Source organism: Anas platyrhynchos, chromosome 3, assembly GCF_047663525.1.
Source record: "Anas platyrhynchos isolate ZD024472 breed Pekin duck chromosome 3, IASCAAS_PekinDuck_T2T, whole genome shotgun sequence".
NCBI lineage: Eukaryota > Metazoa > Chordata > Aves > Anseriformes > Anatidae > Anas > Anas platyrhynchos.
In genome coordinates, this window is record NC_092589.1 from 28,074,702 (window position 1) to 28,088,296 (window position 13,595).

Consider the following 13,595-nt stretch of genomic DNA (forward strand, 5'->3'; position numbering starts at 1 on the left):
GGAAGAAAAAGCACTGTTGAAAAAAAAAGCAAAAGGTAGTCATTTAAGAAGCACAGTGGATTCTCAAGATATTGATGCAAAATACTGGCAATGATAAAAAGGCAATTCCATTTTGTAATGATGCAGCTGTATAAGGCAGTAAGGAAATTGTCGAGCCAGAGACAATGCTACTATCTATTTAATATTGGATATATATTTTTTAAATTTTATTTTTAATTTATTTTCCATCTTTGCTTTATGCTGCAGGCAGCAGTTTCTGACCAAGAGAGGAAGAAGATGAAGCGGAAAGGTGACCGGTACTCTATGCAGACCTCTCTCATTGTGGCAGCACTGAAGAGATTACTTCCCATTGGCCTAAATATTTGTGCCCCTGGAGATCAAGAACTAATTGCACTGGCCAAAAACCGATTCAGCATGGTAGGTGCACTTGTTGCACTTCTAGAAGAAATAAATATTTTACTAATGAATTTCTTTGATTTTTTTTCCCATTTTGTTCTTACAGCACGACACAAACACTGTGCAATCTGCTAGTTTCAGGAAATGCTGAACTTTATTTCATGATAAGCAGGGCTAAACAGAAGATATTCTGGTATCCTAGAAGTGTTGCTGGACTTCGCTCTTCTGCCTTTCTACTTCCCAGATGGAATGTCTGACCTTTTTATTTTCCAGTCTTCAGCCTGGAAAATGAAAATTTAAGGCTAGCATTAGAAGTGGAACATTCACATTAATTCTATTTGATCTATAATCTTTTTCATTTTAATGTTGCAGTGTGGGAATATATAGAATTATTATTCATAGTCAAGACTGTAATTCTGTTGAATAAAGGCACAATGGGTGGCAGTGGTAAATAGCAATCTACATGTTCTCATTTTCAAGGCAAAAAAAAAGGTTTCAATTTGGTCGTATTTATTTTCTAAATGATTAGTAAATGGATAGAGATGACATTCTTAACTAAAAACAGTTATTTCTCTCTCTTAATTTTTAATGCTAAATTATGTTTGTTGTATTTTATGAAACTTACATTAGGAAATGCATGTAAGAACTACTTGTTTCTTATGTTCACAGTCAAGTAGCATAAATAATTCTTTTTGATCTTTCCCATGTGAGTACAAGAATTTCTGTAGGGATCCTGTTCTTACTGTTTTAAAAGTATTCCCTAGGAATAAACACACAGTGCAACATTGTGATTGTAATTTGGAATATACTCCCTCATCAAGCTGTGAAGCTTTGTACAAACTAGCAGGCTATTTGACCTTTTGTCAACTGAACTGGATGTTTTTAAATAATAAAAGTTATCTGAAAGAAGCTGATATCAAATCAGAGAAGGCTGTGCTCTCTATTGTGTTATAAAGTAAGAAATAGTTCTGTTAATGATATTGATTTCATTTGGTCAAAGTATGCGTGTGTGTTTGTATGGATATATACTTAGATATCCATAAGGTAATAATTTTAATTCAAACCTTTATTCAGTGTAATGACTTAATGTGAACAAATACGAATGTTGGTACCCAGAACTCGTTCCTATGAGTTTGGATACGGCTAGCTTTGGCCTCACACAAAAAGATGTATTACCACAGAAATTTTCTTCACTTCCTTATTGTCAGTTTTATTCATCATCTGGACCAAACCCAAGCTTGACATTTATATTAACAATATGTTTTCTTAATTACTTTCTGTACCTAATTTATATAATTTGTAATTTGTTGACAGAAAGATACTGAGGATGAAGTACGAGACATCATACGCAGTAATCTTCATCTCCAGGGCAAGGTAATTTATGTGCAGTTTTTAAACATGACCTTTCTTCTGTTGAATTCATTGTTGTCACATTTCATATAATGACAGCCTGCATCAGTTATTTAGGATAACTCATAATCCCCTTTTCTCATCTGTCAAGTAACTTTTTCAGTGGTTAAATATTATTTTTTTTTAATGTGTTTATATATGTATTATATAAAATATCCTGTGACCTTTTGAATCCCTGCCAATTAGCACGATCAATAAGAAGCTGAGCATGGTCAATCACTGTTTAAACTCTACCTTCTGATTGTTTGAGGTAGAATTTGCAAAATGCTCAGTGTTTACTTGTATCTGTTTGAAGTGAGAAGGAAAGGAAACCTGACACTTCTGTATACTCTAAAGTAGAAAATCACTGCTTGGCTATATTTTGTCCCTGTTTTGCAGCCCACAGAAAAGAAAGCATTTTGGAAGAAGTATAGATTATTTTTTTTTAGTTGAATTCCGGTTAGTGCCAGATGAATAGCCTTAGGGGAGAAGTCCTGAACTGGCCTAGTGTAACCAAGCTGTTTTCTTTAATGCTTCGAATAATGGCAAAGAAGAGGTCAGAATATGGAAGTGGAATAAAATGACGTATTGAAGGAAAAAGCAATCAGACCCATGGATTTTGCTTTATCTAGCATTACCCTTTACCTACTCCCTCCACTTCCCCCCCAGAAGAGTTTGATTCACATCAGGGACTTGCCGTAGTCATTAATTGATGACAAGGAAAAACAAAAAAACTGAGTTGGATATCGGGCTTTTTTTTTTTTTTTTTCCTGAAATAGTATTTAAGAATCATCCAGAAGTCTAGATTCCACTGCAATGTACATGGCAATATGTTTGTTTGTTTAAATGGTTTGGATGTGAGGTAGTTCTTCCAGAATTTTCTCCTATCTTCTGCTTTCTCTATCACAAGATTATATGGAGCTTGGGGTTTCTGGGGCTCACAGGAAGATGCATCATTTTGCAAAGCTAATGTTTAATGCTTTTCCTCATAAAATATTACAAATCAAAGTCCAATAGCTTTAAATTAAATGGAGTACACATAGGAAAGTTTACCTCTGACTACGAAAGATTTGGTTAAATCCTAAAAAAGAGCTTGAAATAATTATCTATATATAGTGAATATTATTGTGTGCTGTAAAGCAAAAGAATCCACACAGGCATTCTTCCATACTAGGAAGAACGGAGCATTTATAAAGATCTATGGTATGTTTCATAGGTAACATATATGGGTATACTTAAGCAGTGACACACGCTATGAACACCTGAACCTGAAATGTATTGTGATTTTATATGTGAACTTGAGCAATGTTTACTTCATGATAAAGATAGGTGTTCTTTTCTTGAATCATTTATTACTGACATATTTCAGAGTTCAAATTAGAGCTAAATTTAAAATTTAATAATTTATAGTTATGTCTAATGTTAACTTCAGTTGTTACTTACAGTTGGTTACTCTATGAAACTGTGATTTCATTAGTATTTAGTCACTGTATCATGTGACTGTACATCGAGTACATGTCAGGTAAAGTCAAAAAAAATCATGCTTCCTGCTAGGAAAAATAATACCAATGTATTTTGTGCATACACCACCCTTTTTTATCCAATGGAGTTATACATAAAAGCAATGTAAAACAAATGGTCTTCAATTATTATTTAATGTGACCAGTTAATAATGTAACTTAGTTGTGATGGTATTTGTGTAAGGTGACTTTCAAAATAGAGGAAAGCTATCACTTTATCAAAAGTCTGATTTTCTTCCAGGCACGGCAATATTACCATAGCAATATTATTTCTTTAAATGATGTTTTCTGTTGATCACTTTTGTTTCACAGACACTGTGTTCTGTCATTTGTGCTAGAGCTAATATGTGATTTATCTCAATTTTTTGTTTTTGGAAAACTGCACTGTTTAAGAATCATCCTTCTTAATCTTTATCTATAAATGTTTCAGCGTCTATTTCATGCATTTGTCTACCTTTGTCTACATTTGTCTTCACCCTGTTTCTGTCTTTCCTTTCCTTGCATGCCTGCATGCTGTTACTCAGTACCGAGCCTTTTATTTCAAGAAATTGATGACGAAACTTGCATTCATTTTGACATGGATGAAGCTCAAGTCACCAAAATCTTCTTCCAGCCATGCTAATTCACACCTTGAAATGTCAACTACTCATGCCCTTAGAAAACTACCTATACAAAAAAGCTGTACTTTGATAGAATGTGAGGAGTCCTCTGATCAAAAGACATCTCTGCCTGTGCATAAAAAGTCTTTTGTGGACTATCCATTCATGATGATCCAGTCAAATACTCACACAAAGACTGTGGATGTGACAGTTGTTAAGAAATGGAAAATCCGAAAGGTGGAAGAAAAACCTGCCAATTGTGGTTTTCTAGGTTATAATAAGCTATTATTGAGCGACTGTGTAAGTTTATAATTATTCCTGGAACTTCAGTAAACCGTGTATTTTAAGATGTGTTATGGAGGTGAATTAGCGTTATTGTCTCATTCTAGGCACAAAATGAAATCTGGATTCACAAAGATGTTTTAGAAAAGTAAGTGTTGAGTTTAAGCCCTATTCAAATCCATGGGGTTTAGGCTCCCAAATGCTCTGGGAATCCAGGCCAGTGTCACTTAAACTGCACAGTCGGGAATAGATCACTGGTTACAGCTCTCAGTAAAATGGGTTTCACATTGCAAATGTCTTCAGTGCTATTGGCACAAAAAATAGTGCTTTCAGTGTGTGTTGCATCAGTGTTGAATAGGAGAAGCACTGGGAGACAAAATAAACCAAAAAAGAAAAAAGAAAAAAAAACATGGATAATAGTAAAACTGAGAATCACAAATCACCAAAATGGAGAAAATTAAATGTAAAGAGAAAAATGAGAAAAATGTTTTGCCTCATACAGTTTTTTATAATTTGTAGGTTAATAAGAAAATACTTTTTTTTTGTTTTGATAAATTAACCTTTATTTTTTTAGGTAGTAATCAGTTAAGTAAGGATTTTCTAATGTTTTAAAAAAGCTTAAATCCAAAAAATCAGGTGTAAATAAGATTTATTTTCATGACTAATTTCCATGACTGAAAGCTAAGTAATCACAAATAACAAAGCAACAATTTCATTATTATTTGTTTTAATAATAATTCAAGTCAGTGTATAAAGTTGTGCCTCTTTCTACCTCATATTAATTACTTTTCCTCAGATAATATATTCATCACTGGTACCAGTGCCATTTGTTGGCCCATGATCATTTGCTCTTTGTATGATTGTAATACTTTCAGTCCTCTGGAAGCTTTCAACAAACCTTGCACAAATCAGTCTTAAGTTTTATTTGCCTGTGTTCTCCTAGTCAACATAGTGGACACCTTATGGGTTAGCCATGTAAAGGTACGGGTTAGCAATATAAAATGCTTTGTTGTACTTTGAAACAGTTTCTGTACTAATTAACTATTTATTCCTACATTTGGAACATTTTGCCATGGTTACACGTGAAATCTTTCTCCTGCAGCTTGAGGATCCCGCCATTAGATGGCAGATGGCACTTTACAAAGATTTACCAAACAGGAATGAAGATTCCTCAGATCCAGAGAAGACAGTGGAAAGAGTTCTTGATATAGCTAATGTACTTTTTCATCTGGAACAGGTGAGACATATTTTCTCAATTACATTGCCTCTTATTGTAAACAAAAGCATTCAGCCTCTCCGTTGTACTTTTCATCTGTTGAATTTAACTTTATATTATTTTTTCTTCCTTTTGGTGGCTACTGTTTAGATGCTTTCCTTTCTGGTTTTTAATCCAATATCTTGTGGTCATATCAATCATATAATGATTTTTCAGCAGCTCCAATAATCATTTATTAGGAAAAGAACTAGTGATACATATGTTTTAGCATCCTTCTGGTGCACTGCATCTACCAGGAAGTGATCAAAAAATTGTCTGTGGAGCATGAAATGTGATTTAAAAAAAATAAACAAACAAAAAACTGAAAAATGTATTTTCTCAAGCTTTTTTCTTTATTCAAGATACTTGAATTACGGAATTAGAAAGAAACTTAAACTGGCTACATAAATATCTGATTAGAAGTTGCACACCTTAGCTATATAAAGCTGGACAGCGAGATGGCTTGAAAGATAACTTGTCTATTTACTATATACGAATTAGAAAAAATGTAAGAAGAATTTCCAATTGACAAAATAATTTGCTAAATTTTGACATTTAAAAAATTCTATGTTGGTACATCCTACAAATCAAAGACTATTTAGTAAGTTTAATTTTCTCATTTTGCTTACCGAACTGTATTTTTAACTTCAGATATTTTTCTGTGGTTGCAAGTCTATTTTGTTTTGTTTTATTTTGTTTTGTTTTATTTTGTTTTATTTTATTTTATTTTATTTTATTTTATTTTATTTTATTTTATTTTATTTTATTTTTTATTTTTATTTAATTTTGTTTTTTATACTGAAGAAGCAGCATATTAACCTTAAGGGCATTTCTAGTGGCAGAGATAAGCACTGCTGGTTGCACCATAGACTAAGTGATCACACATAAAATTTGCTTTTTTTTTTTTTTTTCCCTTTTGAAAGAATACTTAAAAATTCAAGGCTGTCTTGCTCTCTTGCTAGATTTTTTGATTTCAGAAGCTTGGCACAGATTTTTAACACTAACAGTGGGGACTGTTAGTGTTAGGTCAGAGGTTGGACTCGATGATCTTGAGGTCTCTTCCAACCTAGAGATTCTGTGATTCTGTGATTCTGTGATTCTGTGATTTTCATGTAAGGAAGCTTCCATACTTTGAAGAGGCCACTGGTTCAGTCAAGTAGGAATCTGAGGGATATATGGAAGTACTTGTATATACTTTGTGGTATTTGCTTGCTTGCTGAGTGACCCTCAGAAATCTTGGTATCCCGCATACCCTGTATATTGATGTAAATACATCAATACAATACAGTATATTGATGTAATATATATATATGTTATTACATATATCCCAGTTGTTCTTTTCTCACACATCTTCTCTATATAGTTTACCAGCCTTGCAGACTGGCAAATTCAGCATATTTTACATAGTTGAATAGAAGACAAAAAAGAGGATCAAATAAGTGATAGAATGTATAGTGATATAATGTATGATAGAATAAAAGCACAGCAATCATGTTTGCCTACTAGAGAAAGAGTTCTGTTACAGAATCAATTTCACTGAACCTCAAAATACCCTCAATAAAAAATAAGAATACCCTGGATTTCCCTCAAAATACCATATGGATGTTTCATATCAATAGTTTTAATGAGGTAAATGCTGCCTACTTTTATTCTGTGTACTTGGAAACTTTCTGTTTAGGGATTTGGCCCCACAGCTTCACTTCTCTTCTATAGGCAAGTGCTCAGGTATGGATTTTTTTTGTTTTGCTTTGCTTTGATTTGCTTTTTGCTTCATTCACTGAATGGGTAATTTTGTTTCTTTAGAAATAATAGATATATAATCACTGGGACTGTTTCTATGATAAACTGTAGTAGTTCTTCGTTCTTCATATACAAATACTCCGGCCACTTTCCCTATGGCACTTGGAAGGATCAGTACTTCAGCTGTTTGTTTGTATTTTCTTTCCTTGCACAACTAATTTATTTGTTTGTATTATTTTCAGAGATCCGCTTGTGTAGGCCGAGGCTATTTCTTTTGGGAAAGTATAGAGAGTTTGTTTTTGAAGACATTACTAACTATCTAACTTTCACATTTGGATTTGTCTGATTTCTAAATTGTTAGCACTGACTTTGTTTTGTGTTTGTAAATATGTTTGCAGTGAATACTTTTCTATCTTTTCTCATCAATAACAATTTTTTTCACGTGTGTTTTATATTTTGAAAAAAAAAAAAGTGTTGTAGAATACTGCCATTTAATCTTACAAGTGTAATTCTCCAATTTTACTGAATGCTTTGTGGTATTTTTAGTCAGTTTAATTAAATGCTTATTGTTTAACTATGAGTAATTTTTGGTATTTCAATAAACTGCTAAAGTCCTCTTTGATAACTACATGTATGTGTGGATTGAATACTCAGTGTTCATAAACATCATCATCACTTCATATTCTAAGACAAAATGTTTTATTTTAATACTAGGCAGAATCACTAAGTCTTTCAGATTAGGGATGCTAACTTCCATAGATTTCTTTGATGGTGCTGGAAGACAGAGGATATTATTCCACTACACAGTAGTCTGTAAAACAAACCACTGAAAAAACAAGCAAACCACACTTCTTCCCCAACCTTCCCCAAACAATCCCAACATTACAGGAGTAGTGTAATTTAAATAAAATCAAACTTTATGGAGCAGATGTAAAGTAAATTGCAAAAACTGTGAATAGACCATGTGAAAGGAATCATCTGTAGCACAGCCTGGAATCAAAGTTCCCAGCCAGTCAGGCTATGTACTGTTGGTCTTTTGGACCATAACTTCTGATTTTCTGATGGAAACTAGGATAGAAGGTAGAACAAAGGAAAATGAAAGAATATGAGAATGGAGCAGACCCAATCTTATCTCATGCTACTTTAAAGCCAGGAGGCAGAAAGCGAATTAATCTGAAAGCAGATCTGCAACATTATGAAATGTAGCTGAATAAGATATTTTGGAATACCTTATGTTCATTGTAGCTATTTAGATTGGTGGAAGAGGTTTAGTTCTAACTAAGAGTCTGTGTCTGTGTCTCACTTTTAAAGTTCATTTGTTTCCATTGTAGCTGGTCATGGTAAATATTACAAATAAGCACTTAATAGTATTTAGGAAGACTCCTTCTGAGCATGTACATGTAACCTCTGTTAAGGTGTACAATTTAACTCTATGTAAAGAGTAGTGTACCAAAGGAAGAGTGAGTGAAGTTCTTTGTAATAAAATATAAGATTTCCTGGCAGATAGTTTCAAGATAATAATACTCCATCTGGAAGACGTAAGAAGTAGGATTAAGTAAACAAAGAAAATAAATATACCATAAAAGGAAAGGGAGATTTAGTTTTATGTATTTATTTATTTATTTTAAATTGGATTTCTACAATTTGACTGACCACTTGAATGAACTCTGTCTAGAACACGTTTTTCCATTTCTTATTCTTCTCTTATCTTTCCAGTTGATTTATGTTATCTAACATTTTTATTATTATTACTATGCCCAGACAGTGGAGACGTTGCCATATTTTTTATTTTTCCAAATATATTTTATGTAACAGGTTGAACATCCTCAGCGGTCCAAAAAAGCAGTGTGGCATAAGCTGCTGTCTAAACAGAGGAAAAGAGCAGTGGTTGCCTGCTTTAGAATGGCACCATTATATAATCTGCCAAGGTAAGTGCTATATTTGTTTTATCATTTACAAATGTGAATACAAATGTGTGTTTTTGCTCATACAATTCTATTTGGTGAGATCTGAATGAAGAATGACATGCAAACCAATAATTGGGAAACTACACGGTAATGTACACTGTATGTTTCTTTTAGTAGATCTTATTACTTTCTTTTAGTATATGTTCTGAACAAAAATAAGAAATACATTTTTAAATTTGTGGTTCTTTCTTTCTGACATTTTTCCACCTGTTTTTTTTTTTTTTTTTCTGGTGTGTTTGCTTTTCTGAAAAGTATACATATTTCACAGGAGATAAATTTAGAAATGGATATATTGGGGTCATTGTAATTACCATCTTTGGAGATAAATGTCTTCCTAAAATATGGTATAGCTCTTGAACTGGGGAGTTATCTTTAATATTTGATGCTACATTTTCTATAGAGAGGAAATAAACTGACATTTTTTGTCTAAAAATTTGTCTATTTACTCTGCACTTTTGATAAGAGTGGAGTGTTCTTTTTCTACTAGGAAATTATGCATATACTGTAGCTTCACACCTTTTTCTTCTTTCCTGATCAAAGGAGGCTAAGATCTATAGCCAGGCAAGATTTTGGAAGGAAAGAATATTCAAGAAACACAGAGGAATCTGTTTTTTTCGTGCAGTTGCTGAAAATAATTTCAAGAACATGTATCTGATATATTCAACATAATATAATTCTCTTTTGTTCTCAGAAGCATGCATATTATTACCGTTAAAACAGTTAGTAGGGTGAGTCTAAGCACAAAGGCATGAGATGTCATACCATCCTGAAATGAGGCTGTCTTGATAGTTGAAAATAGAACCAATATATTTACATCTGTAGCTCTTCTTACTTATAACAAATAGATCACCTGCACATAACTAATATCCCATATATTTCAATTATATTATTTAATAATTCAGTTATTCCAGTTATCTTCCTTTTCAGTATGTGCAATTGAGAGTTGTTTTAAAGAATTAGGAATAATGATAACATTCTTCATAGAGACATATTTGTCACACAGTCTATTTTGTATTGAATTCTTAATGAAACAAACAACAACAACAAAAACAATTAAACAAAAAAACACACAAAACTGTAAACCTCATCATTGGCTTACTCCCTCTCCCCTAGCCTCACCAGATATTTAATTTCATGGAAAAAGTTGGTTTATAATTTGAAATGTGTGAGTCTAATCCTGAACATTCAAAAAATGTAATTATTTGAGCACAATACTATCTATTGCTGTTATCATACTGAAATTAAAATGATATGAAAACATTTATTATTCAAAATAAAATTCAATAATGTGGTAAAGTGCTTTTATCTTTCACTAGTGTTTAAATTTCTTTAATGTTCTATTTATTATTTGTTACTGAAATCATTACATTAATATTTCTGAAACTCGTATCAAAAAGTAATGTTTCAATTTGAGAATTTGAATCTAAAGATAAGTTTTAATAAAATGTTTTGGACTCGTTTTGCTGTAGAAATTCAGCTTCCCTTTTAAACAGTAGCTGTAATGTAGGGGCACTTCTCCAAGCTAAATGAAATCTATTTGACCAGATTTTCTCCTTATAAATGTAAAGCTTTTCTTTTAATTTTCTTTTTCTTAGGCATCGAGCTGTCAATCTCTTTCTTCAAGGCTATGATAAATCATGGATTGAGACAGAAGAACACTATTTTGAAGACAAACTGATAGAAGATTTAGCAGTATGTCTGTGTGCAAAGGGTTGTGGGAATGTATTATGGATTAACATTAACATATAATCATAACTATAAGACTGTGGGGTACATAAGAGATCATCTAAGCTATCTCTACTAAAAGGTGTGATAGTTGTTAAAAATCAGAAAAAAGTGGAGATTACGAAATCCCCTTAGGCAATCTGCCTCAGGGCTTCAATAACCATATTATAAAACTTTTTTGTCTAAATTACATGCCATTTGCTGTCATTGCCATAACTTTCAGCAGCTGCCCTGTGGAAAATGGTTTATTCCATTCTTTCTTTGCAGTTAACTTTTATGTATTTGAAGACATTATAACCCACATTAAAGCCATTTAAGTCAAAAGGTTAGAATGGGAAACTAGAGTGGTTCTAGTCTAAGATTAATCACTCTCACAGAAATAGACATGAAAAGGGTATTCATTGGGACTATCCGTGCAGAAGAGTCTTCTTGTACTGTTGGTCAGGGAAGTGAGGATTTTTCCCAGCAGTCAAATTTTAGACTTTAGTCATAAGCTTGATAAGTCCTTGGACTGATTTTCAGGTAAGGCTTATGTCCTCAAACTTTATAATCATCTCTCAGAAAGGTGGTTTTCATGAGGATTCAGCAAGAACTAGGTCAGAAAATGTTTGTAGTAGGAAATGTTTCCTTTCCTGGAGGACCAAGACAGACTTTTTATAGGGAGGAGGGCCAGCTCTCTACAATAGGGAAAGAAAGCTAAATAGAAAATTGTTATTAGGAAAAACAAATAAACAAAAACCAAAACCAATAATTGTTAATTTGCTTTTAACTGTTCAAAGTTTGTGCGTAAAACCAACTGCCCAAGTTGTGAACTATTTTGAAAATAAGGATCAAAATAACAAAAGAAGTGTCAGTAGCAATAATTGCAACACAAACAGACTATGGAAATTCATTGTCTGCCTGCACACATGCAGAATTCATTTCTTCTGACAACCTGATTGTGGTCTAAGCATTATGAAAAAGCAAGAGACTTGTACACAAATGCTTTTTGTACGACCTTTTAAACTGATATTTTAGTATGCATGTTCATTGCCAAAATATTGACGTTTTAGCAGTTTAGAGTGTGTGTGTATGTATATGGAATGTGGAGCAGCACAGCTCTTTGTGCGTGCGTGTGTTGTGAAGGTATATATGTGTAAAGAACCCAGCACAGCCATTTGATTACACTTTGACTTAAAGGGTTGTCTCCATATTTTGTCAATGAAGCTGCATAATTTCCAAGTTTATATATAACTTCTTGTGAAAAATTGTTTTAGGGAAGACAGAAACAAACTGGATTGGCTCCTATATCTTCCTTTAATAAAGGACCACAGGCATTCACATCACATTCACTAACTCCACAAGCATACAGATAAGTTTGTCTCCAGCCCTCTCTTGAGGATGTATTAAACCTTTCATTCAGAAGAGTGATCAGAACTCTCTTTTAAATTGATTTCTATTAAATTGTTGCTGCTTTATAGCACTCCTCTGGAGGGTGAACTCTTCAGCTCTGTGCAGTAGGTTCAGACTGTTGTGTTGTGTTGATTATGTTGCTGGTGAAGGTTCTCTGACCCTCTTAGAGAAAATGTACCAAGGTGTAATAAGGAATTAAAGATTTATTGGCCAACCAAGATGGAATCATAGCCCAGGCTGTGGTGATAGATCTCATCTGGAAGACTTGAAAGGAAAAGCCTTGGATTGTGCTTCAAGCATTGCCTGACATTTCTGAACTGTTCAGGTATTGAGTAGAATACTGTAACAAACCAGTGCTCAGAGACTATAGCCAAGACTTCATATCCATGAGCTCTCTGTAGTCAGTAAACTACAATGTCCTATGGCTTAGTACATCCTTTTTCGGAACTGAGAATTTTGAACTCTCTTTTCTGCTAAGTGAAAATAGTTTAAAGGAAGAAATTCAGTGAAAACTCTCTCCTTTCTGACTTTGCCAGATCCAGGCCTGTGGTGGGGCATTTGCTGGGATTTAGGATGAGTGCTTTCATCTTCTTAAGCATAGGACTGGGCCAAAGCAGGTTTGCTTCTTGAATTGTCTATCCATAAGGATTTATACAAAAGTGGCCCTACTATACATTTAATAAAAGAAAAAGATCAAAATCTTCAATGAGATTGAAATGAAGAGCAGGGGAGGCTTCCCATCTTCCTCCCCCCCAGCAGTAATTATTACTGATTACAGTTATAATATGCCTTGTTCAGATCTTGGTATTTATATGGGAAATATTGTCATATATTGAAAAATGTGAAGTGAACCTTGCATAGCCAGCATAACTATTTTCACTTCAAATTGTAGAAGTACACTAGCTTGTGAAACAGACATGCGTACAAGTCAAGTAGAAGTGAATTCTCAGCTGCAACCAGTCATGTTTGCTACAACTGAGTTGAAAAAATGGACTTCACAGGCCATGTATGCAATGCAGTACTCAAAGAACATTCATACAGTAACATTTTTGGTGCTAGCAGAACACTTTTTTCTTGGTAAAAAACTCCATTCTCTTTACACCTGTCATGTGGCCAACACTTTCTTATTGATAACAGATAACATCTGGCATTTTATTATTAGTATTGTTGTTATTACTTCTGCAGTTTTAACAATGCATACAATTCTTTTCATCAGTATTTCAGTGTATACTGCTAGGTGAAAATGAGAAGGAAAAGTGTGCATAACTTATGCAACAAGTTTTCTGTGAGTTACAAGATACTTTGTAGAAAAATATGTCTGGATGAAGGA

At 33.3% G+C, this 13,595-nt stretch overlaps 1 protein-coding gene across 13 annotated transcripts in view; it reads left to right on the forward strand.

The window, feature by feature from the left end:
- RYR2 (ryanodine receptor 2) overlaps positions 1 to 13,595 on the forward strand; it is a 406,035-nt gene that overhangs the window by 333,338 nt on the left and 59,102 nt on the right. For 8 of the 13 annotated variants that reach the window (XR_011808125.1, XM_072035589.1, XM_072035588.1 and 5 more), the window contains 6 exons: positions 247 to 417; positions 1,711 to 1,770; positions 5,289 to 5,423; positions 7,424 to 7,458; positions 8,996 to 9,109; positions 10,744 to 10,840. Coding sequence is in view for 12 of the 13 variants with exons in the window: in XM_072035589.1 (XP_071891690.1) it covers positions 247 to 417; positions 1,711 to 1,770; positions 5,289 to 5,423; positions 7,424 to 7,458; positions 8,996 to 9,109; positions 10,744 to 10,840 (612 nt within the window). In the remaining variant the exon portion in view is untranslated. The remainder of the gene's footprint in view (positions 1 to 246; positions 418 to 1,710; positions 1,771 to 5,288; positions 5,424 to 7,423; positions 7,459 to 8,995; positions 9,110 to 10,743; positions 10,841 to 13,595) is intronic. The other 5 variants (XM_027453781.3, XM_072035593.1, XM_027453786.3 and 2 more) reach the window with 1 other exon arrangement.